A 26,063-nucleotide genomic window follows, 5' to 3' on the forward strand; every position below is an offset into this window, starting at 1 on the left:
GAAACATCTACCTCTTGATAGGATCCTGTATACCTACATCATCCCAAACAAATGTCAGGCTACCCTAAATCATCAATAACTAAGATTTCATGATCACCACTAGAGAACTAGTTTCAGTATTTCATGTGTTTATATTTAGAACCAGAACATCAAATTATTTTCTATATAATCCCACTTGTGCAAAGTCACCATCCAAATGTGACACACAAGAGAAAGATCCAGATCTTAATGCAGTAATCTCTTCATATGGCCTAGAAACAACAACCTTCATAAGTAAGAACAAGTGTTTTTTATTGGAATTGAATTTCCTATTCCCTCATAGTATTAATAACCAGAACATAGCAAATGACAGCAGATAAGACTCTACTGCCTGTGTAGTCCAAGGTTTAATTTGTAGACAAAACAGAAGACGAACTGGGGGTGGGGCAAGGGTCAGAAATGGGCAAGGTCAGAACCAGAAATGAACTTGCTTGAATATAAACCGGGATTTTCGGGCTAAGAAATTGGCCCAAAAATGGGGGTCCTGGTTTATATTTGGGTCATCTCCCAGTGACCACCCAAAACCCTCCCAGACTTCCTGCAGGCCTGCCTTAGGCTGGGACAGGAGGGATCCCTCCCGTCTCCTGCCCCGGCCGACACTAATAATTACCACCCTCCCTCCTTCTCTCCCTCCCTTGCGTACCTGTTCTCTGGTGGTCCAGCGTGTATCCTGTGCTGAAATCCTTTGTAAAGGTAGTAGCCAGCGGTGCACCCAGGCCGGTACGCAGGAGTGAGCTTTTCATGCTGCCAGCCAGCCCTGCACCGCTCCTTGATAGGCTGCCGCAAGTTCTCGCAGGATTCGCAGTTTTTGTGGCAGCCTATCAAGGAGTGGTGCAGAGATGGTATCTTTTTAAAACACCCTTACCCTCCTCCTCCTGAGCTTTCCCACCACGAAAATCCCGAAGCCTTCCTTCTTTGGTCCCCCGACCACATTTGACACAACTTCGTATCACATTGAGTGATACGAGTAAACAAGGTTTCTCAACAGGGAACACCTGGCTTGGCCTCCGCGGGTGCGGGTCGCCGGACTGGATGGATCTAGGGTCTGATCCGACGAAGCCATTTCTTATGTTCTTATGTTCTCTCCCTCGCAAGCATCCCACATTTGCCGGAAACAGGAAGCTGTGTCAAAAAAAGGGTGGGACTTGTTGCAAGCGATCTCCAGGGGGAAATTAGCACTGGGGGACGGGAGCAGTTCCTATGGCGCTCACGTACGAGCGTAAGAGCCAGGGTCTACCTCCTATTCTCTTCAACATTCAGCGCAGCTGATCTTGCTATCTGCTTGGGCTGATGCAGCTAATGCCCTCGCTGACACGTACACGGGCCGGGAGCATCAAATTCAAGGGATACCTGATCTACTGGGCATGTGCGTGGCGACCTGCACCTGCAGCACATGGAGGTCACCAGTAGATGGAAAAGAAGCAGATGTATGATTACTGAACAGGATAACAACTTGCTTTAAAGTATACGATAGGTAGATAACAAGAAGACATGGGGGGTATTTTAAAAAGGTATTGGGGGGGCACGATTTTAAAAGGTACTGGATTTAGAGGAGGAAAACAAGAAAAAACACCACCAAAAAAACATTCTGCACCCTGTCCCTCCTCTCTGCCAGGCTCTGTACCCTGTCCCGACCTACACATAGACCACCAAAGGGGGAACAGGGTACAAAGCCTGGCAGGAAGTGGGGACGGTGTAGAATTTTTTTTCTTGTTTTCCTTCTCTAAATCTAGGATGAGTCTTATGGAGCAAAAAATATGGTAAATGTAAAAGTGCTCTTATCCACAAAAATCCAATCTATCCCCAACAGGTAGGACATTTCTCTTTGGAAGTCACTATACAATAAATATTCTGATATTTCATGTCATGTGAGCAACAGCAACATGAATCTCTCTACCAGGTGCACTATGAAATATGAAACCTGAAAAAACTAATTCCATTTCATCATACATATAACATATCTGACATACAACAATAGCACTAATTCTTGAGATCCAAATAGCAAGAACCCTACCTATGAATAGGCAACACTACAAATATGAAGAGCTGCCGACAAGTTCATGGCTTTGTAAAGCTATAAGACTGAAAAAAAATTACTCTACGTATTTCACCACTGAGCTCCACCAGACACTTGTGACTGTTGTTCTAACTTCTTTAACACAAACAAAAAAATGAATCTCGCAAACAAATCCAGAAAATATAAATAAAAAATAATTAAAGGTGCTCAGTGAATGAAATAAACCACTAACACGTAATGATTAAATCTGAATCATCATAGCACCACCCCCTACCAACCTACAATTCAAAAAGAATTGAAAAAAAGAGCACTTATCTCTGAAAGTAGATCCAAAGACATTCCTCAAACAGTTCAACAGGCGGTAGATCTTAGTCCAAAAACAGTTGAGGGTGAGCACAATCCATTACCCTTTCTTCAGTCCAAACGTGAACCAAATACACATCCAAACAAAGAGTGAAACCTCGTGAAAAAAACTCAATCCAAAAAACACTCCAAAGTATCCAACATCCATCTTCCTCAAAAGGAACTGTTTGAGGAATGTCTTTGGATCTACTTTCAGAGATAAGTACTCTTCTTTCAATTCTTTTTGAATTGTAGGTTGGTAGGGGGGTGGTGCTATGATGTTTCTGATTTAACAATTACCTGTTAGTGGTTTATTTCATTCACTGAGCACCTTTAATAATTTTTTATTTATATTTTCTGGATTTGTTTGTGAGATTCATTTTTTTTTGTTTGTGATATTTATTGAGTGAATCTACAGTATTTTGAATACATTTTTTCCCCCCGATTTGTTTTTTTGTGGATTTTGTGTGGAGACTTACTTCTTTAACCAATCCAAGAAAAAAATATTTTGCTTGTGCTACAAACCATTCGTCTGTAACTAAAGTGGCATCCTCAATACATAAAAACTTTCTTCCCTTGAAGTGTTTCTTGAAGTTAGTAAAGAGGTAGTAGTCCGAAGGGGCCAAATCAGGTGAGGTCGGGTGTGTTTCAGAACCTCAAAGTGAAGATCTGCTGCATAATGGCCACCTTGTGAGAAGCAGCATTGTCTTGAAGAAACAAGGTTCCTTTCTAAAGCTTGCCTTGGTGTAGAATGGGTACAAGTAGACTGATATTTTACTCCATCAAAAAATTACAAAGTCTAGGGGACATTTGAAAAGACAGGGAAATATTTTAAAATCAATAGGAAGGAATATTTTATTCACTCAAAGAATAGTTAAGCTCTGAGACGCGTTGCCAGAGCACATGGTAGGAGGGGTTAACATAGCTGGTTTTCAAAAAGGTTTGCACAAGTTTCTGAAGGAAAAGTCCATAGTCTGTTATTGAGACAGACAAGGGGGACATCACTGCTTATCCTAGGATTAGTAGCATGGATGTTGGTACTATTTGTCAGGTACTTTTGACCTGGATTGGCCACTATGGAAACAGGATAATGGGCTAGATGGAACATTGTCTATTCTTATGTTCGGAGACCAATTGCTGCTTCAGTTTGTCAAGAAGTGCAACATAGTACTTTGCCACGATGGTTGCACCTTGTAATCTACAAGAAAAATTCCATCTTTGTCCTAGAAGACAGATGCCCAACACCTTGCTTGATGAATTGTGTCTTGAACTTTTTGAGATGTAGAGAACCACTGTTTCTCCATTTTTTTGGATTGTTCTTTTGCCTCTGCATTGTGAGGCAACCACTTGATTATGCTGAGAGCTTTCTCATGTCTAAAATCTTGTGAATATAGCCTACTAATTCTCAGGGTATCTCCAGTCTCTTATCTTTTTGGAGGATATTCTTTGATCTTCCAGGGTTGTGGAATGAACAACATTCATGTTTATTGGAATTATCATTTGAGTTGGACTCCTACAGTGGTCCCCAACCTTGTCCTGGGGGACCACCAGGCCAATCGGGTTTTCAGGTTAGCCCTAATGAATATGCATGAGAGAGATTTGCATATAATGGAAGTGACAGGCATGCAAATCTGCTCTATGCATATTCATTAGGGCTAGCCTGAAAACCCGATTGGCCTAGTGGTCCTCCAGGACAGGGTTGGGGACCACTGTCCTAGAATGTTCTTCTTCTGTGCTCCAATGTTCTGTTTTAAACACAGCAACCCAATTCTTGTCCCCTAAAGAAAGTGACATATCATCATAAGTTTGTTTGATTGCATTTCCTTTTAGGAAAATATATTTCATCACCACTCTTTTGTAGTACAGTCTCCACTGTTTTACATCACTTGCACATCAGATCTGAAAAATAGTTAAATAATTAGGCTACAATTATGAAATTTAGGTTAGACATATACGAATAAAAGTAGATGAAACAGAAAAAGTCAAAGACTTATCAGCATACTTTCATATTACACTAAGCTATAGAACACCAATACACCTATTACTGGTCAAACGAACAAGTGGGATTTCTATACAAACTACATGCAGATATACCGCATCTCAGTTACAGGTAACACAAACCACATAGGAGCCAGATCTGTGTATCCAGTGGGTTCAGAGTACCCCCAATATTGAGCAAGTTCCATCATTATTGCGTTATATAAGCTGTTATTATTATTATGTCCAGGGAAGGGTTATTTGTATTGTGTCTAGCACCTTCAGTCATCTTGAAATGTTGGCACCTATGCACAGACCAACCCTCAAAGAGAGATCACAAATTAAAAATAGAAATATGAACACAAAAATTGAACTCTGCTCCAGCACAAATTAAGCCCTGATCTAATCAGCCTATCTATTTCTATCTCTATCTCTTTCTCTCCCTTAGAGATCCTTTGTACTCATCCCTTGCTTCCAGGCTTGAGTTTCTGTACTCATCTCCATCACCTCCACTGGGAGGCTTTTCCACACACCAGCCCCCTTTCTGTAATGAAATATTTCCTTAGATTACCCAAGTCTACCCTCCTTTTAGCTGCATTTTAGCCAGTCAAGCTTTTCCAGATTTTAGTTTCACGTTATGTACACTAGGGTGGGTCCACGGTATTATGCAAAAAAATTTCAACCTTGTTAGATCTAGTCTCCACAAGGCTTATTTTTGTCCACTTGGTATGTCTTACTCATGTGTCAAATTTCAGCTTAGACAATATTTAGAGGTCACCCCAGCATGCACTGTTTGCTTGTGTGTTGTGCACAATTAGTTTGTGATGTCATCTAGTTTGCAATCTGCACCCAAAAACTAGCTCCTTGGAAAGTCAGACTGTAAGCTGTCAACTGCTAGACTGGATGTTCAACTGGTCAATTTTCATTACTATGGTGAAGGAAAACCTTTACCAGAAAATTATAAGTTGGTGTGTGAGTCAGCAATGGCGGTATGGGATCAAGCCAATATACAACAGAGTCTTGCGTTAGGAAGTTGAAGAAACTAAATGAATAAAACTGTTGCAAACAAGGCGCTCACAACCATTTCCAGCCATCTATGGTTTGTCCGAGCACCTAGTAGCACTTGCCTTTTTTGATGACAGAACTGCACCAGAAACAAAGTTACAAATGGTGCAAAACTTACTGCATCCACCATTGCCAGACATTCCACATCTCATGCATACGGATGAAACGGAACCTGTGACGCTTGAAAGTCTTGGAAAACAGAGAACAGACCTTTTTTGATCTCGATTGAAGGAGGATCAACAAAAGCAACAACCCACAGAGTAGACTGACGATCCAATTTTCAAGGTACTTTGAAATCGGGCATCCAAACTTGACTTAATTATGCAGCAGAACGAGGTATAAACCTCATTAAAAAATACAAAGATACATTTACAAAAGATGAAAAACCGAAGCAATTTGTTCTTCGGCTTTTCCTTCCGCATCAAAGGTGGCCATTTGTCGAGTGCACAAGAATTACAATATACTGTTAAGCATAGTGATAGTTTTAAACAGCAACAAGGTGAGGCAACCCCTAAACATTGTTTTAAGTAAAATTTTGTGTTTTCCATTTTTATATAAAAGGAATAAAATTAGCCTTATGGACAAACAAAATGTGTTAATTTTTTGGGGGGGGACCACCTTAATGTATCCTTCCACGGTGCCTACCTCTAAGTATTGTCCATAGAGGTGCAGATCTTTCTGGACAGCACTTTCATAATCTCTCTTATGAAGTGTTCAAAAGAACATGACGAAGGGTCAGTCCTTTAGGAATACCATTAGTTAACATCCCTATCCTTAGAGTGAATGCCATTTGATTAAATAAAGAGAGAATAAATGTCATAATACAAACACAAAAACCTATAATTATAGATCCATGCTTCAGAAAGGAAAACAAAAGCATACCTTTGTAGAATACTCTTGAATCTCTTGGACATCTGAAGTTTCTTCAGCAGGTATTTCACTAAAATAAGATTATAAAGATATCTGCTGGTTTATTTCATAAACAACTGCACTAAACAGAACCTCATTTTAGTACAAAGAATTCAATTTATTTAAAACTAACTTCAGTTTAGGGGATGTATTTTCTTTCCTTGCCCCCTCTTACAGCAACCTCCCTAAATTTGGGTCCCATTTCATTCTTGTATTTCAGATGAGCATGTTTCACTACTGGCTGTTCACGGATTTTAATTCCAGCTTTGTTCTAATCTTTTTAATACTCTCCTATCATACAACCACTCAAGAGCAGTAGCTACATCTTTAAAGCTCTATAGCTAGAACTTCATTATTTGTGTTCAAAATAATTTTAATGCAAAAGCAAAAATAATTTAACAGTTTCAAAGATACCTGTGCAGAGCTATCATAACATTAATTCACAAATATATTAACATCTAGCCTGTCCCATTAGACTAGAGGTCTGCATGGGAACAGGGATCGCGGGAATCCCATAGGACCCACGAGAACACTGTGGGGATCCCCCCTGGTCCACAGGACTCCCACGAGGATGGATGCTGGTTCTCCAGGGTTGCCATGGAAATGCAGGCCTATCTTTGTTGCAGTTCCCTCTAAGCTTCTTCGATCTCTCAGCACACCAGTTGCTGATTGCTGCTCACATGGGAGAGTTCTGTACATTCACCAATCAGAGATATAGAGGTAAAGCTGGATGGCCAATCAGGAGCACTCCCAGACTGATGGATGTGCAGAGCTCTCCCAGTAGTGAGCCCTGGTGCGAGACCTCCCCTCAAGAATCTCGTTGGCTCAAGTTCGCCAGCACTTACTGTGGCTGTGCAGAGGAGCATAGGAAAGACTGGGTAGCATAACTGTGTAGCTCTGGAGCCTGACTACCCTGCATTAAACTGCTTCAACCCAGCAGGTACCAACATTAAATAGGATGCACAGGAGTCCATACTATAGCTATTGATTCCCATTTCCTGCAACAGCAGAAGGCTATCATGTTAAGAATTTGAAACTCTGAAATTATGCAGCTGGTTCCCTGGTCTGCAGTCAAGCCTCTGCTAAAATCAGCAGGCAAGCTACTCCCAGGACAATGGACCCTGAGCACCTGAAGGGACCCAAAAGCAGGCTGGCTCCGCATGTACTCCGAGATTGGCATGGGAGCAGAAGTCCTTCCACGTGGGACTGTGTTCTTTCCCCGATGGGAGTATGCCCGAACAGGGATCCTTCCAAGCACTGAAGCCACAAAGAATTTCAAAACATTCAATGGAAAAATACTCCAAAATAATAAAGAGAAGCAGAAAAGGGCAAAATGCACCTTCTGAGTTCACTTGCAGAAGGAATAACCGAGGAGGGTGCCATGGTCTAGGAGTTTCAAATTCTTAAAGTGATAACTTTCTGCAGTTAGTGGAAAATGGGAATCAACAGTTACAGTACGGACTCCTGTGTATCTACAACAGAAATTCTCTTATTATTGGATCATCCTATAATTGCAACCAGGTTTCAGTTACTTGTACTAAACTTGGTTAGGCTCGCATTAGCCAGTCCCTGATTAAATCTATTTTGTTTATCACAGATCTAGCATTAATATAGTGGCCAAGGATTGTAAGTGAGGAGTTTGGGGAGGAGTTGTGCTTAACCTTTTAGGTCATAAGGTTATTTATCAATCTTCCATGATCTAGTTTCTTGTGAAATTTCTTCTGGGGTCTACTGCCTGTAAGACTACAATCTTCCTCATTATTGGGTTGTGGCTTTTTGGGACTTTGTTTATGTATGAGAAATTTACCCTCTGCTCTATCTGGATTCTATTGGTCATAATAGGGAACAACAGGCTTTTCAGTAGTGTGCTTTCTGTTAATTGACTAGTAGTATTACCAGTAAAACCTAGTCTCATTCACATTCTAGCTATGTTTCTTATCATTTTGAGTGTTGTATTAGGTAGAAGTTTGAGGTAGGAGGTATTGTTTATACAATAGGTAATGTAGCTATTAACAAACCTTTGGCTGTCCTGTCTTTGTGGGTGTTTAGTTCTCATTGGGTGGGTTTTTCAGAAGTTTTTTGCTGTGTCCAAAGGTCTTGCTTGGAGAGCTTACTGTGGCTGTGCAATTCGCTGCACAAAATAGTATGTTAAGAATCACGCCTTTGGCTTGAGCCGCCCAATAGGTGGCCCTTGTGATGTCAGCAGGGGGCAGAGCTTCAGCTTCCACACTATTCTCCTGCCTCGTGGTCCTATTGGGGCAGCTTCCAGGCGGACTGGAGCTGCCCTGAAGTACAGTTACCTTTCTCAGTCCTGAGAGTCAGGTGTTGAAAGGAAGTTGCGTCAGAGCAGAGAAGTTTCAGGCAGCCAGCCGCATACAACTTCAGGAAATGTTCCGGCTGCTTGTTAAGAAAAAAATCGCCAGTGAAAGTAAAGGCAAGGGAGGGAGATGCACGGACCGCAGCGGGCGGGAGAGAGGGGGCTGCTGCTGAGGACAGAGGACCCAGCTAAAATGAACCTTTTCTAAAAAATATATATTAGAGTTTCCCATAGAGCTTGGGGGGAAAAAAGGACACCAAAGCAAAACTGGCTGAGGAGTAGGAAAGAGAAAGGGGAGAAGGACAGGCAGGTGAGCCAGATGCTGGAAGCGGGGGGGGGGGGGGGGAGAAAGAGGGAAAGAAGCTAGATGGGGTTGGAGAGGAGAGACACACATTGGTGTGGAAGAGGAAGAGAGGGGAATCTGGACACAGGAAGGTAACAAACAGAGGGGAAATTATGTGCAGGGGGGCATAGGGACAGACACAGATACAGAGGGGGAGATATTAGAAATGGGGAAAGTAGGAACACATAAGGGAGATGGTTTGTGCAAATGGGATCAGATGGTTTGCGGGGACAGGGGCCGAGCTTGCAGGGACAGGGCGGAGACGGGGACAAATTTTTTTCCCTGTGTCATTCTCTAATTCCACTACAATTTTTGCCCACCATCATCTACATTAGGCAAATGTTTTGCATCTTCCACCAGGCATGTGAAAAAATACCTCTTTAAAATCATATCATGACAAATTTTCTTGGAACCACTAACCAAAACATACCTAGATTTCCATATTTAATCTTTCTATCATAATTCCTTATTCTTACTTTCATTCCGTCTGTATATTTTAGGTCCATGTATATCTGTGGCTCGCTTCTATTCTGTATTTCAATTAGCAAACAACTCTCTTGAGTGGTCTTCATATGAATGGTTACCGGTTTTTTTCCCCCTTTACAAGTATGACCAGTCCTTTCCTCTCCTCCCCAACTAGAATATCAAAACAAATGTTTAATCTGCACGGTTCTTACATGACTTCATCCAAAATTACAAGAGGAAATATTTTGGACTCTGGATCTTGAGGAGCTGAAGGTAATACAGGAGTAGATATTCTGGATTCTGGTTCATGAGGAGCTGAAGGTAAGGTGGCAGTAAGCTTCTTATGAGCTTCTAATTTAAAAGAATGAGAAAAAAAAAAGACAGTTGAGCATTCATGAATATGTCATCAATATCCAAAATACTACAGGAAAATCTATCAAGTTTCCAAAAGAATTGAAATTTGTACTGACCGGTGTTGTTAATTTGCGATTCACTCACGAGTGTGTTCTTCTCTGTTGAAGTGGTGCCAGAGCTCACTTTCTGAAGGGTAATGCAATAATATATGCTGAGGTTCTGTTATCATTAATGACGTTTCTTCTGTACAAAGAAAAGCTGTTAGCACAAAATCTCTGAAAAACTGTCATTCTTTTGTCCTTAGTACAGGCTTGATTTAATAAATCAAGAGTGGACTAAACAAAAGCAAAAAAAAAAAACCCCAAACAAACCCCACAACAGAACTAAGGATTAAGAGGCCTTTTTACTAAGAGTATTGCAACTAGTCTTCAATTGTAGTATCTCGAGTGGCCTAGCTAAACACTTTTAGTCAGAGGAGGAGGTGCTCAGAGAAATATCACTAACCACCCCTTGACTAATGAAGTATCAAGAAGAACCTCGTTAGGACTTAGTGTGATAATGAGAGAGAATCAGATGTAATGTTACAATGCCTAAAGTGTCATTGACAGAAGACTCAGCCTGAAAGTGCATGAATACTTTTATTGCACTTTCCCAATAAATACTTTTAAATCCTTAAAAAACAGATTAAAAGTTCCAATAATGTTATAAAGCGCAAATTCCAATTAAAAAAAATGTACTATGCTACTATCCTAAACTAGATCCAGTGAACTAAATTACTGCCAGAAGTAAAATTGTCTTTTACAGAACTGCAAGTTTTCAAGACAACTTTCAGTTAAATATCTTTAAATAAATTTTCTTCAAATTTCACCCTAGAACATGTAGGGCTACTTTTACTAAGGTGCGCTAGTGTTTTTGCCCCGCGCGCTAACCCTCAATGCTGGCGTTAGCGTCCAGCGCATGCGGCAAATGCGTGTGCTAAAACCGCTAGCGCAGCTTAGTAAAAGGAACCCTTAATGTATGCCAATTCCTTACAGATTTAGCTGTTGTTATGATGAATACTGTCAGGTAAGTACCGTATTTTCACACATATAACGCACGCGTTATACACAATTTTACAAACCGTGCATAACTGTGCGCGTTATATGTGTGAGCGCGTTTTACAACTTTTTTTTTTCAATCCGATCGGCATCCCCCTGAGAACCGGCATCCTCCCCCCAGCTCGCGTCACCCCCCCTCCCCCACAATCCTACATCCCCCCAGCACCGCAAAACATCTCTTACCCAATTGGGTGCCCGAAGATCCTCCCTCGTTGGTTTGGGCTGGGCTGGGCGGTGCGGTGCAGGAGAGATCCTCCTTCTTCCTGCGCCGGGCTGGACTAGGCTTTGAGCATTTGCGCATGCTCAAAGCCTTCTGGTCTCGCTCTCTCCGAGATAATCTCGGAGAGAGCGAGACCAGAAGGCTTTGAGCATGCACAAATGCTCAAAGCCTAGTCCAGCCCGGCGCAAGAAGGAGGATCTCTCCTGCACCGCACCGCCCAGCCCAGCCCAGCCCAAACCAACGAGAGAGGATCTTCGGGCACTGGCACTGGCACATCCTGTGCATTGGTGCTGGTGCCAGTGCCCAATCGGGTAAGAGATGTTTTGCGGTGCTGGGGGGGATGTAGGATCGCGGGGGAGGGGGGGGTGACGCGAGCGGGGGGTGAGGATGTCGGTTCGTAGGGGGGATGCCAGATTGGATTGAAAAAAAAAAGTTGTAAAACGCGGGTAAGCGAGCGGGGGGGAGGATGCCGGTTCGGAGTAGGCGGGAGGAGGTTTTAGCATGCGCGGTATACGCATGTGCGCGCTATATTAAATTTTTTTTACATAGATTTGTGTTCCCCACACGCTATACCCGTGTGCGCGTTTTACACGGGTGCGCGTTATCTACTTGAAAATACGGTAAGTGTCTCAGTCTCTCAGAAATAGTTAAAATGTCTCTTCTTCCTATCTTTTCTTCAGGCCCCTTTATCTTCTGTCTTCATCTGTGTCTTCATCCTAAACCTCACTTAAAAGGAAAATAAATGGAGAGAACCTGACTTCCTGAGTGTATGCTTATAAAATTGGCCTGCCTACTCAGGATAACGTTAAAATGTTTTACTAAATACAGCAAAATAAATAAAAGTATTTGTTTCTGTATTTAACATCCTGTCTATGCTTTTTTTTTTTTTTTCTAATATAACTATAAGAGCTGGATTCTTTTCAGTTTTCTGGAGTCTTCAGTAGCGTCAAACACAAGCAACAGAACAGCTTACATACAAGACACATTCATACCGAGCTGCGTTAGAATTTATTGCTGTCTCCGGAGGTAAAAGTTCCAATGCTCATATGAGCAATGGAGCTTTTATCATTGCAACCAGTGATAAAAAAATTTTTTTTAAAATTCTTAATGTGGCTTCATAGGGGGAGGGGGGAAGGTTACTTGATTTTCCCAAAGGAAAATCCGGACCCATGGTCATGCCCCCCCAGGCCCGCCCCGTTCTGCCTGTCACGCCCTGTTCCGCCCCCAGCTCCGCCCCTAGATGACACGACACAATGACTTTGCCGCGTTGTGTCCGCACATGCGGATGCCCCTTCACGTTGCAATTTTGATTCTGGATTTTGAAAGCCATCCGGACCCCGGACAGGTCCTTGAAAAAGGGGGACATGTCCTGGGAAATCCGGACATCTGGTAACCCGGGGGGTGGGGAGGGTTAAATTAATTTAAAACTTTAAAACCTTCATTTTGGAAACTAATTAAATGATTCAACTGTGCTGATGACACTATTATTCCACTAAAATATGGCAAACTTAACTTGCAAGAATTTGATTTTAGCTTCTGAGTAGAACATAAGAACATAAGAAATGCCTCCGCTGGGTCAGACCTAAGGTCCATCGCGCCCAGCAGTCCGCTCACGCGGCGGCCCATCAGGTCCAGGACCTGTGCAGTAATCTTTTATCTATACCCCTCTATCTCCTTTTCCAGCAGGAAATTGTCCAATCCTTTCTTAAACCCCAGTACCGTTCGCTGCCCTATAACGTCCTCTGGAAGCGCATTCCAGGTGTCCACCACACGTTGGGTAAAGAAGAACTTCCTAGCATTTGTTTTGAATCTGTCCCCTTTCAACTTTTCCGAATGCCCTCTTGTTTTTTTATGTTCTGAAAGTTACACGGGGACAGAAATCCCACCCATCCCCGCCCGTCCCCACCAAGATCCTGTCCGTCCCCACCCGTCCCCGTCAGGATCCTCTCCGTCCCCACCTGTCCCCGTCAGGATCCTCTCCGTCCCCACCCGTCCCCGCCAGGATCCTCTCCGTCCCCGCCAGGATCCTCTCCGTCCCCACCCGTCCCCGTCAGGATCCTCTCCGTCCCCACCCGTCCCCGCCAGGATCCTCTCCGTCCCCACCCGTCCCCGTCAGGATCCTCTCCGTCCCCACCCGTCCCCGCCAGGATCCTCTCCGTCCCCACCCATCCCCGCAAGGAATTACCTCCATCCCCGCCCGTCCCCATAAAAAGCAGCAATTAGTTCTGACAGGATCATCAATTCCACAGTTTCTTTTGTGTTTGTGCTGCTGTTTTCCTTGTGGAATCTCTTTGGTGGAACCCTTTTTTTTGTTTTCTGTTCAGGTAATTAACTTATAAACCCCCTCTTTTACTAAGGTTGACGTGTCCATTATATTATATGGACGAACCCTGCTTCCAAAGCCTTCCATCCCAGTGGGAGTCCCGTTGGCTAGAGGGGGGTCCCCGTGGGAGTCCCGTGGACCAGAGGGGGGCCCCGTGGGAGTCTCATGGGTTAGGGGGGATTCCCGCAGACCTCTACTTCTGAGCAACTTTTTCTGAACTCCAACAGTATCTTAACAAAGTAGCAAATGTACAGCTGCTCTCAGGGGATTCCTAGAATCTTAGATAGCCACTTAAATTATTTTAAATAATTTTGTTTTTATTTATTTAGGAGCTGGTTTCCTTGCCAGTCTTTTTTAGTTTAACAGGATATGTACGAAATTTCACGCCAAACTGCTGTTTCTGGCACCCACACTACCTCCCTTCAACTCCCAGCACTCCGTGGGGCATTTATTAATTATTATAAACACTAAATCGTACATGCGTGGAACGCTCTTCCAGAGACTGTTATAGGGGAAAACACCCTCCAAGGATTCAAGACAAAGTTAGACAAGTTTCTGCTGAACAAGAACTTGCGCTGGTAGGGCTAGTCTCGGTTAGGGTACTGGTATTAGACCAGAGGGCCGCCGCATGAGCGGACTGCTGGGCATGATGGACCACTGGTCTGACCCAGCAGTGGCAATTTTTATGTTCCTATGCATTATAAATGCAAACCACGATGTCACATTAGGGCCACCACTGCCCTTTTTTCTGGGCCTTCTTGATCTCCCCTGCCACCTTTAAAACATTTATTTGTTGATGGTAGTATGTTAAAATGACTCCAGGATTCTCCCAGAGCACTGGTGCCTGCCCTCACACCCCCTGTTCTGCACATGTTTATGATGTTAGCATGTGCACATGCGCGGACAATGTTTTCTGGCCCAGGCCTTGACATTCCTGCTTGCTTCTCCAGCCCTGCCCTTTACTCTAGCGGTCAGGAAATGGACGCGATGATTGCGAATCCGGCGATCTAATCCCAGACTTGCAGTTCGGATCCCAATTCACCCTCCAGAACTGGGCAGTATCTCTGGCATGTGGCTGCTTTTCCTTACCCCCCTCCCCCCTCCCTTCAGGTATTTTCTTTAAATATTTCACTCTGGTTACAGCAAAAAAGCAGCAAAAAAAAAGCCCAACACAGAACACGCGAAAGCATTCTGCATTACATTTTGCCATTTATTTTATTGTATTTTATTTTAAGGTGAGGGGCATGTTGGGGGAAATCTCTCACAGCGTTCCAAAGCAATGCTTACTCTGGCAAAGCTACTGTTCCTTCTTTCAAGGGCACATTTATAAAAACCCTATAAAACCATGACTAAATACTACTTTAAAAACTAAAAGCAGACCTTTAGAAAAATACAGAACTAAAAAGTGGAAAAGAAATCGGTGGACTAAGTGTATAGGCCATGATGGAGACTGCCACAACTTTGTAGGTTGGGCAATTTTCAGCGGCTCCTCTTACATTATACAACATAAAATCTTTTCTGGTTATCTACAGTATAGACAGATGTGTGAATCAGCATGTAAGATCAACATGTATGCTGAGAAGAAAATGCATATTATTTGGGGAGGGGGATTGTTTTGCAAATCTTGTCTAAACCTTCCAGAGTTAATTCTACAGTAATTAAATAAATTAGAATACTGGAAGTATGATTAACTTAACTGTAGTATTTCTGGAATTTTCCTTGATCTTCCAGTTTATAATTCTTGGATCTTACTATTGTAGACAATTATATCAATCCTGTTTTTCATTCTTCATTATTATTGTGATATTTTTACCTATTTCTTTCTTATATTTGAGTGATTACTTTTCAGTACAAGCTGTTTGCATGGCTATACATTTTTTTTTAATTGCATTAAAAATTTTATTTAAAAATAAGTTTGGTTGTTTGGGGCGGGGGATGCCAAAATTCAAAATTTACTACAGGGACCACTTGAACGTACACAGTGCATACATATAGGAAAACATTCACAAGGAATTCATACAGGACCTGATTTTAAGTGTGTGTACTCTACGAATGTACTGATTGCACACTTAACTTTGCATTTAATTGTTCCTTAAATGCTAATATGATTGTTTAGTCTTCTTGTGCACGTAAACAAAAGCAGAATGTTATCTAACTCCAGCACTTCGGAATTCTTTACCATTCCATTTAAGAGCAGAACTAGTATTTAAACTTTTAAATCTCCTCGAAGCCTATTTCCAACAGGCTTTTGAAGAGTTGGACTGGAATCTCTAGAGATGTAATGGTTGATCTTTTGATTTAGGATTGTTTGTTCTTGCATACTTGTATAGGTTTTTCTTATGCAGTTCCTCTCTTTAATACAATTTATTCTGCAAACAGCTGCGACAGACTAGTCAAAAATAGTCGTTAGTAAATTAAAAAGGAACAAAGTATCTGTGCAATACTTAAAAAAATTTTTAACATCATTTTTATTCAGGTTTTGGTTATATAAATACAATCAATACAACAACAAACCAACAATATTACAGTATAAAGTGTGGAGATCCATCATATACCACATCATTACCCTAAAAGCCAAGTACAGGTATGTAAACACCTGTTCCAAGAAGCAGCCCTCAGACACGTTCCTTAAATGCTCATCTTCCCTTATAGCACTACCTAACACAAAGGCCGTAAAAATTAATAAAATTTTATCAACTTGTATACATTTTCCATCTTCATTCCTAGTTTTATTCAGTAACTTACAAACTCTTTGGTTCTAATAAGAACTTTACAGTGTTTAACATCAATTCCATGTCTCCAAACAGCTATTTTGAGATCAAATGAAAAATGTGGGCCCTGTGAGCTACAGTGCATATGCACCTATAAGTGACTATTCACTGCACGTAGCAGAGGGAAAACACTCTACAACTATGAGGGGTGTTCAATAATAATTTATTTACCCGAGTATGAAAGAAAGTAGCAAGCATGTTGAAATAAGTCTGTGCAGGTTGCGACATGTCTCCAGGTTACTCATGCACAGCGCAAGTCTAACATTCCAAGAAACAGGATGTCAGGAGAGTCCTCATGTGAATCAAGTAAGAAACCGCTAAATCAAAAGTTCTCACAAAGAAGGGAAAAATCCAAAGGAGATTCATGAACGCATGATTTCAGGTTATGGCGAGTCTGCCCCATCATCCTACAAAGTAAAATTTTGGAGCAAGTAGTTTAAGTGTGGAAGAGAGTCTATTGAAGCAACTTCCACAGAAATGTGCAAAGAAAGATTTTAATTTTGTCAGACAGATGAATTAAGGTTTTCTGAACAGCTGAAGAAATGGGCATCTTGGCAGGTACAGTTTGGAAAATGATTAATGAAAAGTTGGGCATGTCCAAGATTAGTGCAAGATGGGTTCCAAGAATGCTGGTGCCATATCAGGCAGCCATGAAATTCCAATGCTATCAGAGGAATTTGGAGATGCTCTGTGAAGACCAAGTGAATTTTTTCATTGTTTGGTGACTGGAGATGAGACTTGAGTCTATCACAGAGATCCCGAGTCCAAAATGGAGTCAATGAAGTGGAACTACAAGTCATCCCCCACCCTAAAAAATTTCAAGACAGAAAAATCTGCAGGCAAAGTCATGGCAACTGTTTCCTGGGATGATGAAGGACTTTTGCTTCTTGAGTTCATGCCACTCAAGAACCATAATTGGGGAGAGTTATACCAACACAATGATTGTTTTGTGGGAGTCAATCAAGGAGAAAAGATGAAGAAAACACACTGAAGGTGCACTGCTTCTTCACAATGCACCGTTGCACATGTTATGACAATCATAGGCTGCCATCCGAGAATGTGGGTTTCAGCAGCTGAACAATCCACCCTACAGTCCTGACCCAACTCCTTCGGATTATTTCCTGTTCCGGGTTTTGAAGAAATCTCTCCTTGGAGTCATGGACAGTGGTTTTCAAGTGATGAATATGTCAAGGAAGCTGTGGCGTACTGTTTTGAAGGTCAAACAGAATAATTCTTTTCAAAGGGGTTAAAGTTGTTGCCGGAAAAGTGCATTAAGTGTATGGAGCTATCAGGGGACTATATTGGAAAAATAAAACAATTTTTTTTAAAACTCTTTTCTTTCCTACCGAGGTAAATAAATATTATTGACTTGCACTACCAAAAATACTTCTCCCTTTCAGATGCCTCAAATAGAAAAGAAGCCACATAGCTGTAATCAGTGATATTTTCATTCTGCAAATTCCGAATTCTTCATACAAAAACTCAAATGAATCCAGGATGGAGACTTGAGACAAGTGATATATGGCAATGGCAATTTTAACCATGTTAGTTTCCTCTATACCTTTCTCCATTAAACACCATGGTAAAAATAAACAAATCACTGAAAATAACATCTTCTGCAGAAAAATTAAAGCAAAATAGAGCTGGTTAACTGGCACAATCAAATTCATGAATCAGTCCTACTCACCAAAGCTGCAGACTGATCACTCAGCTGGGATGACAGGATATCCGAGAGAGAGTCCACTTGGTCAGGTCTTTGTGCTTTTTTCCAGTGGGCATAAGTGGATTCAAGAGTCTTTACTGCAAGCAATAGACCAAAAAGGATGTTAAAGTGGAGGAGGAAATGGAAATAGAAATTAACATATTTTTCAATATAAGCTTATATGTCGAGAAATGCTGTAACAAAGTTAGAATTTATTTTTTGTAAAGGAAAAGTTGTTAAATTTGTACCAATTCAGCTCTGAAGTCCACTATTCAAAATATGTGAAAACCCAAATGTAAAAATACTGAAAAGAAAATGTCACCTAGAAACTGTAAATTGTCCTAATAAATAATGTGTGAGATATAGAGCCCTCAATAACTTATGAAAATAACCAGACCATGGCTTCACATCCCATAAAAGGCTCCTTTTCCATCATCAGGTTCATATGTTGAATGGGTAACATAACACTATCAACAAGATGTTATCTATGCATGCTGACTTAATATAATTTCAAAAGAAGAACATAAGTGTTGCCATACTGGGACAGATCAAAAGTCCATCAAGCCCAGTATCTTGTTTCCAACAGTGCCTAACCCAGGTCACAAGTACCTGGCAAGATCCTAAAGAGTAAAACACTATGTACTGCTTATCCTAAGAATAAGCAGTTGATTTTCCCAAGTCCATCTTAATAATGGCTTATGGACCTTTGTTTTAGGAAATTATCCAATCCATTTTTAAGCCCTGCTAAGCTGTCTTCCCCATTTTCTCTGGCAATGAATTCCAGAGTTTAATTACATGTTGAGTGAAGAAATATTTTCTCCAGTTTGTTGTAAATTTGGAGAAAATAGTAGTTTCATTGCATTCCCCCTAGTCCTATTGTTGGAAAGAATAAACAAGCAATTCGCATCTACCCGTTCCACTTCACTCAGTATTTCAGAGATCTCTCTATCATGGAATACCAATAATAGACAGTTTCAGGGTTTGACACCCTCTTCCGTTAGTTTCACATGCTCTTACGTAATAGATTGGGATATTGTGCAAGTAGTTATTGCCACTGTAAAGTATTCTGCTGAGGAAGTGAGAAGGATAATTATGGAAGATGTTGAGGTCGAAGGTGATGATTCAAGTAGTTCTGCTTTGGAAAGAAGACAACTGTTCTGGTGTCAAATTTAGTGATTTCTATTGCCATGCTGGTGACTCTTCCAGTTTGCAGACTGAATTGTCATCTAGCAAAAAAGAAGCTGATCACTTACACCTCTGGAAATCAAAATATTCTGCTCAGACAGGTCATGGTGTTGGTGTCTGTCTGTTCGTCATGGTAGAGGTTGAGGGAGGATTAGGGGATCAAGTCGTCGAGGAAGTTCAGGTCCTTACTCAACTTCATTAATGAGAAGTCTAACCATTCCTTCATCAGATAGATTGCTTGTGTCGTGGAGAGACAAATATGGAATTCTGTGGCAACAGGACCAGTGAAGCCAGCATCTGGTTGGAAGAATCTTAAGATTATTATGCATACTACATGGGGGCCAACAAGATATGCGCTGAGAAATGTAGATAGTCCATTGACTGCATTTGAATTATTTTTCAGAAGCTCCATTACCACAGAGATCTTGAAATAAAGAAGGACAATGTATTTATAAAGACGCTTGGAAAGGTATTGATGAAGATGAGCTCCACAATTTCTTGGGACTTTGAATGACAATGATACTTGAACAAATTTAATAACATCACTTACAGATAATGAAAATCAACAAAGTTTTTTATAATGTTTGCATTTCTGCTTTCTTATATCAAATTAAAGCAGGGCTCGAATTAATTTTGACTCTTGTTTCCTCGAATTATAGTCACTATAATCATATGCATACATTTAAAATTCATATTAATAACAAAACCGCTATAAATTATGGATATAGCATGTGGGGTCAAAATGACCCCAGTGGGACTCAGTGGTTGCAAAAATTTCTGAGCCTTCCAGGGTTTAAAAAAAAAAAGGCGAGGATACCCAGAAGCAGTAACATGGAGGCGCTTTAAGGAGCACCCAAAGAACAAGACCTGCTCTTTGTGTGCATTCCTTCAGTGTATGTCTGCGGCACAAGAGCCTTGTTATATGAGCATTGAAGTAGTCTTTGGAGTCTGATATCACCTGGTAACAGTAGAGGATCAGATATGGAGCAGGGGGAAGTGCAGTGAAATGCTGAAAATCTGCAACACAGCGGGAGAGTAGAGTAAAAACAGACAATACCACATGGAGAATACAAGGCAGTAAAGCAAATATGCTACATTACCCCCCCCTTCCCTCTGGTATGAGTCAAGGATCCTTTCAATAAGTCATCAAAAATCCATAAAGGAGTGTGAATATTCTATGCAGTAGGGGACCACAGGAGAGATACAAGAGAACCTGTGGATCCAACTCCGGTGTTCTTGTGCACTTATTTTAATAGTGAATGTAGTCTGTCTGACAAACTCATACAAGGACATATGATGATATAAATCAAAATAAAGTCACATGTACTGCATGACTAAAAGATTGGTCCACTGCATGTTAGTGTGATAGGGGACATATTAATTCTTCATGAAGTTTTTAAACATGAGCCTATATACCATACACCAGACCCAGGAATTTAGTAGCGGATGGTGTCAGCAATTCAGTCAATCTATATTTCCCAAAATCTGTCTAGGGACACTGGAGGACATCATGGTCCTTGTGAACTTTGCAATATGTGCCCTATCTCATGTAATTTGTGGACCGATCCTTTTTTACAGGCAAACTGTATTAAAAAAAATCCTATTAAGCGCATTGGCTGAACTATGGTAAGATTTGTAAAGGCTTTCAATAACTGGATGATTGATATTTTTGCCTTATTTGAATTCATTATATTAAGTTGACATGCAGAAATAACACATTGATTTTTGTTATTATATGCTATACATTCAATATGATATGAGCCCGAGCCCAATCATGGAAAAGGAGCACAGATGAAAGTCCTTTAAGGGGGCGTGATTTACTATAACAGCTCCCAAGACTGAGGATGTGAAGCCATATCTGGTTATTTTCATAATAATTTCTGAGGGCTCTCTCTAGCACATTATTTATTAAGGCAATTTATAGGTTCTAGGTGGTAACGGCTTTTTTTCAGTATCTGAGGTTCACAATGACAATTTCAAATCTAACTGCACTTTCAGCTTAAATACATCCTTAAGAAATGTCCCATCTTTATATATCTGTAACACCTTTACATATCTATAACACATGAAACTCGGACATAAAGAAATGTATACTTCCTCCTCCTTATTCGCGAATTCTGTATCTACGGATTCACTTATTCGCGATTTTAAACCTAAAATTCCTTTTTCTTTTTTCGGGCTATTTTAAACCCTGTAAGCCCCCCCTTAAGCCTTACCTGGTGGTCTAGCGGATTTTCTGGGCCGGAGCGATCTTCCCACGCTCCTGCCCCGTGCAGATCGCTCACAGGAAATGGCTCGCGAGACTACGGTAGCTCAAGGCAGCCATTTCCTGTGAGCGATCTGCACGGGGCAGGAGCGTGGGAAGATCGCTCCTGTCTGAAAACCCACTAGACCACTAGGTAAGGCTTAAGGGGGGCTTTCAGGGCTTAAAATAGCCAGGGGAAGCAGGGGTTAGGGGCAGAACCGGCCCAAATATTATTTGCGTTTTTTTAATATTCGCAGGCCGTCTCTGCCCCTAACCCCCGGGAATACGGAGGGGGAAGTATATAACATAATGCAGCAACATTTTGTCAAATGCTCAAAAGACAAACACTGTGCTAGAAATCAATCTGAGAAACTGGATTATTGCCCTGATCTTTCATTTTCCCTATAATCTGACTATCTCATTTTAAATTCTACAACGATCTCTCCATGAAAATCCAACCGATTTGCAACCTGTATTTTAACATTGGTACTTACATGTGTTCTCCTCGTGCACTGTTGAATTATTTGCATGCTCCTTGTCATCTGTCATTTTCTGCTGTACAGAATTAGCCAAACAGCATCACTTTACTAAATGCTATGTATTTTGTCCTTGAAATCACAGCAAGACATTTATTCTCATAATGATCATTCCATAACTGTGCTGCTATATACAACTAATTCTTGTTCAAGCAACAGAATCGAACTGGGTTCTAGACTGCTTCAATTTCTCAGTTTCTTACATAGAAACAGGATCGATATTTAATACAAACAGGAACAGAATAAAAAACTGACTAGCTACAATATACATAGCCAGAATTCTTCCTTAAATAATTACAGACCCTTATATATTTCACTGCCCCTTATTTGAACATGCATATTCCTTCACATTCACAGGCATTGCAATCTTCAAAAACACTCTTTGTGTGCACCAGAGCATGTTAATGTTGCAACATTTCAGCATCAGTAGTTTATAAGCCAGACCTTGAGATGTTTGTTAATCTGAACATATCAATAGTTCAGCCTAGGAGTGGCGTGATGACAAGGAAGCATTGGGGTAAATCTGCATAGATCTCTGTGCAATTCAGGTTGGAAGACTGGAAAGCGGCAAAGAAGAGCTACAGATTCCACTCAGGGTGGCTGTGAGAAGCAGAAAAGGAAGTGTTTATCTCTGCCAACAGCAAAGAAAGTCGAAGTTCTGAAGAAGCTTGGTCAAGGGGTATGTGTACGACAGCTGACTAAAGAAAATGGTTTGGGAACAACCATCACATATGACTTAAAGAAACAAAGTTAAGTTTTACAGTGCATGATAATCAGAAATTAATGAAAACCAGAAAAACATCACATAAGGCAAAAAAATGAAGATTTTGATCGTGTGCTGATTGGATGGGTTCAGCAAAGGTGTAGATGTATGCCATTTGACTGGTTTGATGGTAATGAAGCAAGTCAAAAAATACCATCAAGAACGGAACACTGAAGGTAAGTGTGAATATTCAGAGGGATGGATGAAGAATTTAAGAAGCAACCATTGGTGTTAAATATTTCAAAATCTGTGGTGAAAAAGATTCTGCTGATTACAAGGTAGCTGAAAGTTACATTGATGAATTTGCTAAGAGAATATCTGATGGAGACCTTAGTCCTGAATAAATTTACAGTGCTGATAAATCAGCTCTCTACTGGTGTTATGTTCCTACAAAAAACACTGACAATAGCTGATGAACAAGCACCATCTGGCTTTAAGGACAGGGTAGCTGTTCTTGCATGTATCAATGCTGCGAGCACACACAAATTAAAGTTGGCAGTGATTGGAAAAAGTCAACATCCATGATGTTTGAAGGGTATCACCTACCTGTGCACTATTATACTAACAAGAAAGCAAGGGTAACCAGAGAAACATTTAGTGATTGGTTTCATAACCATTTTGTGCCAGCAGCAAGAGCTCATTTTAGAGAAGCTGAACTGTGAAGTTTTACTGGTTCTGGACAACTGTTTGGACATTCACTTCAAGAACTTCTTGTGAAAAAATGATGTGCATTCCTTCAATGATGGTGAGATTGTTGAAATGGTGTTAAATAAAGAAAGGCCCGAATATATTAGTGATGAAAACCTAGTAAACACCGGAGAAAAAAAATTCCTATAGATATGTGTAATCAGTTAAAAGCATGTTGTTCCATGCCAGCAATCATCAGTTGTGTACACCTTTCAGTACTATATAAGTGATAAGTAGTAGTGAGTATGAGATTTTGGCAATGTGCGTGATCAAACAGAAATCTTTGTTAATTAGACAAATGACACTGGAAGAAGTCTTAAAAAAAATAAAAGGATTGCCACTGTTCCTGTACAGCTGAATAGAGACAGAAGATGGTGTATCTTAGACATGTGACTAAAGGCTATTTGGAACAAGTTTGTGTTTAAAATGCTTGAAGTGTTTAATGCATACTCTTTCAGCCTCTTTTGCAAAGCTGTGATAGTGGCTTTGTAAAAGGAGTCCTTTGTGAACAGTGTACAGTTTTTCCATAAAAATGATGCTCATTCATCAGCAGTTGGACAACAAAGGTAGGGAAAATTATTTTATTTTCAATTTAGTGATTGAAATGTCAGTTTTGAGAATTTATATCTGCTGTCCATATTTTGCATTATATTTGTCTATTTGTCTTAGCAGTTACTGAGCTGACAGTGCATATTTTAATATCTGCCTTAATCTCTGAAAAAAAACAGAATATAAGTGCTTTGTGTAGTTTAATTTTAATTATGTATTGTTAAGATTATATTGTGTGTATATGAAAAATGAATGGAAGAAATTGCATTACAATTAGTATTATTATGGGGGTGATGTCTGGGGTGTGCGCTAATCAGGTGGAGGATGGTCTTCGGTTGATATTTGTTAGGCTTAAGAGGTACTTGGCTTGAAGTTGAGAAACACTCAGGGCTTGTTTTACAAAGCCACGCTAGCGGCTGCACTACGGTGAGGGCCCCGAAGCCCATAGAGATTTAAAGGGCTTCGGGGCCATTGCCGCACGGCAATTGCTAATGCAGGGGGTTAGAGCATCCAGTTAACTCCAGGAAAAATGCAGATACTAAATTACATGAAGACATCAATGTAATGTAATCTTGGATTTTCCCTAAGCGATTATTGAGATTGTGTTGGGGAAATCTACTGCTTATTCATAGGATAAGCAACATAACATCTGTTTTACTACTTGAGATCTAGCTAGATATTTGGAATCTGGGATGACCACTGTTGGAAACAGGATGCTGGACTTGATGGACCTTTGGTCTGTCCCAGTATGGCAATTTTTATGTTTCTGTGTTTAAGATAGAAAGGGGCTGGAGCAGAGCTGCTCTTTGATATACAATGTCTACCTAATTACATACCTCCCCTCTCCTATGACAGAAGAGAAGAGTAACACTTTTTTTCTGCATCTGATCTAGGCTCACCCTCTCTCCTTCCTGGTCTCTGCATGCTGCCTGGGCAGAAACAAAGCGCATGGTTGTTCCCTGGGGACACTGTGCAAAACAAATGAGGCAAACGTCTCAAAGTCCATGCCTAACCAAACCACTAGCTGTTGTCACCAAGGTACAACAAGGGCTTTCACACTGCACACAGCTGACATGCACTGTTTTAAGCCTGTGCGTTTTCAACCACTCTCCTGGAGGCACATCAATCCAGTCAAGTTTTCAGTATTACCACTGTGAATATGTACGAGATTGATACAGTAGGTCACCACTGTAAGCAAATCCATCTTTATCTGTGTTTATCTTGAAAACGTGACTAAATGTACCTCCAGGTGAGGGCTGACAAGCACTGGCTTATTTTCCAGTCAGCCTAATTTTCTACCCCTTAGCTATTAGCATATTCTTTACTACCACATTTAAATGTATAAGCAAAGGCTGCATATTGAAATAAACAGCTTTAGAAAAATCAGTTTACTGAAGTGGCTGCATTTTTGCTCAGAATGCAGAAAGCTGCTTATAAAACTCTCAGATCAGCAAATTTATAGTGCCCATATAACATACACAACTAGGGTTGCCCTAAAACTTTCTGTTGAGGTCCTATAGAATACATTTTTCTACTTCATTAAACCAGAAATCAATTGACCAAATTGACTAAGAGCTCATGGTACCAGACAGGCATTCATTTTTTTCTCCACTTTTCTATTCCCTATATCCTCCCATGGTGTAAAACTCCTAGTCATTTCACATTAAAAAAAAAAACAAAACAAAACCCCTCTTGATCAACAGTGAAAATTCCATTAACCCTACAAAATCCTGAGTGGTGTAAAACAGGTACAAGTGGATCAATTTTTTACTCCGGCCAGTATTACAAAGACTAGGGGATGCTCGAAGTTACAGGGAAATTCTTTTAAAACAAACAGGAAAAAATATTTTTTTCATTCAGAGAATAGGAAGCTCCGGAACGCATTGCTAGAGGTTGTGGTAAGAGTGGTTAATGGAGCTGTTTTTAAAGAAATGTTTGGACAATTTCCTGGAGGAAAAATCCATAGTCTGTTATTGAGAAAGACACTGGGAAAGCCAGGTACTAGTGACCTAGATTGGTCACCATGAGGACGGGCTATTGGTCTGACCCAGTAAGGCAATTCTTATATTCTAACCCTTTTCTTCTATTGAGACTTGAAAGAGATTTTGTTAAGGGGCAATATCAAAGTGCATGTTCTCTAGATTTAGAGGCCTACCA

General features: G+C 40.8%; 1 protein-coding gene across 6 annotated transcripts in view; it reads right to left on the bottom strand.

Annotated features, from left to right (window-relative positions):
- Window positions 1–26,063, bottom strand: part of SYCP2L (synaptonemal complex protein 2 like) — a 230,729-nt gene that overhangs the window by 132,732 nt on the left and 71,934 nt on the right. For 5 of the 6 annotated variants that reach the window (XM_033930428.1, XM_033930431.1, XM_033930430.1 and 2 more), the window contains 5 exons: window positions 21,866–21,926; window positions 17,927–18,039; window positions 9,945–10,014; window positions 9,687–9,825; window positions 6,323–6,380 (listed from right to left, as the gene is read on the bottom strand). In XM_033930428.1, coding sequence (XP_033786319.1) covers window positions 6,323–6,380; window positions 9,687–9,825; window positions 9,945–10,014; window positions 17,927–18,039; window positions 21,866–21,926 — 441 coding nt within the window. The remainder of the gene's footprint in view (window positions 1–6,322; window positions 6,381–9,686; window positions 9,826–9,944; window positions 10,015–17,926; window positions 18,040–21,865; window positions 21,927–26,063) is intronic. The other variant, XM_033930427.1, reaches the window with a different exon arrangement.

Source organism: Geotrypetes seraphini, chromosome 2, assembly GCF_902459505.1.
Source record: "Geotrypetes seraphini chromosome 2, aGeoSer1.1, whole genome shotgun sequence".
NCBI lineage: Eukaryota > Metazoa > Chordata > Amphibia > Gymnophiona > Dermophiidae > Geotrypetes > Geotrypetes seraphini.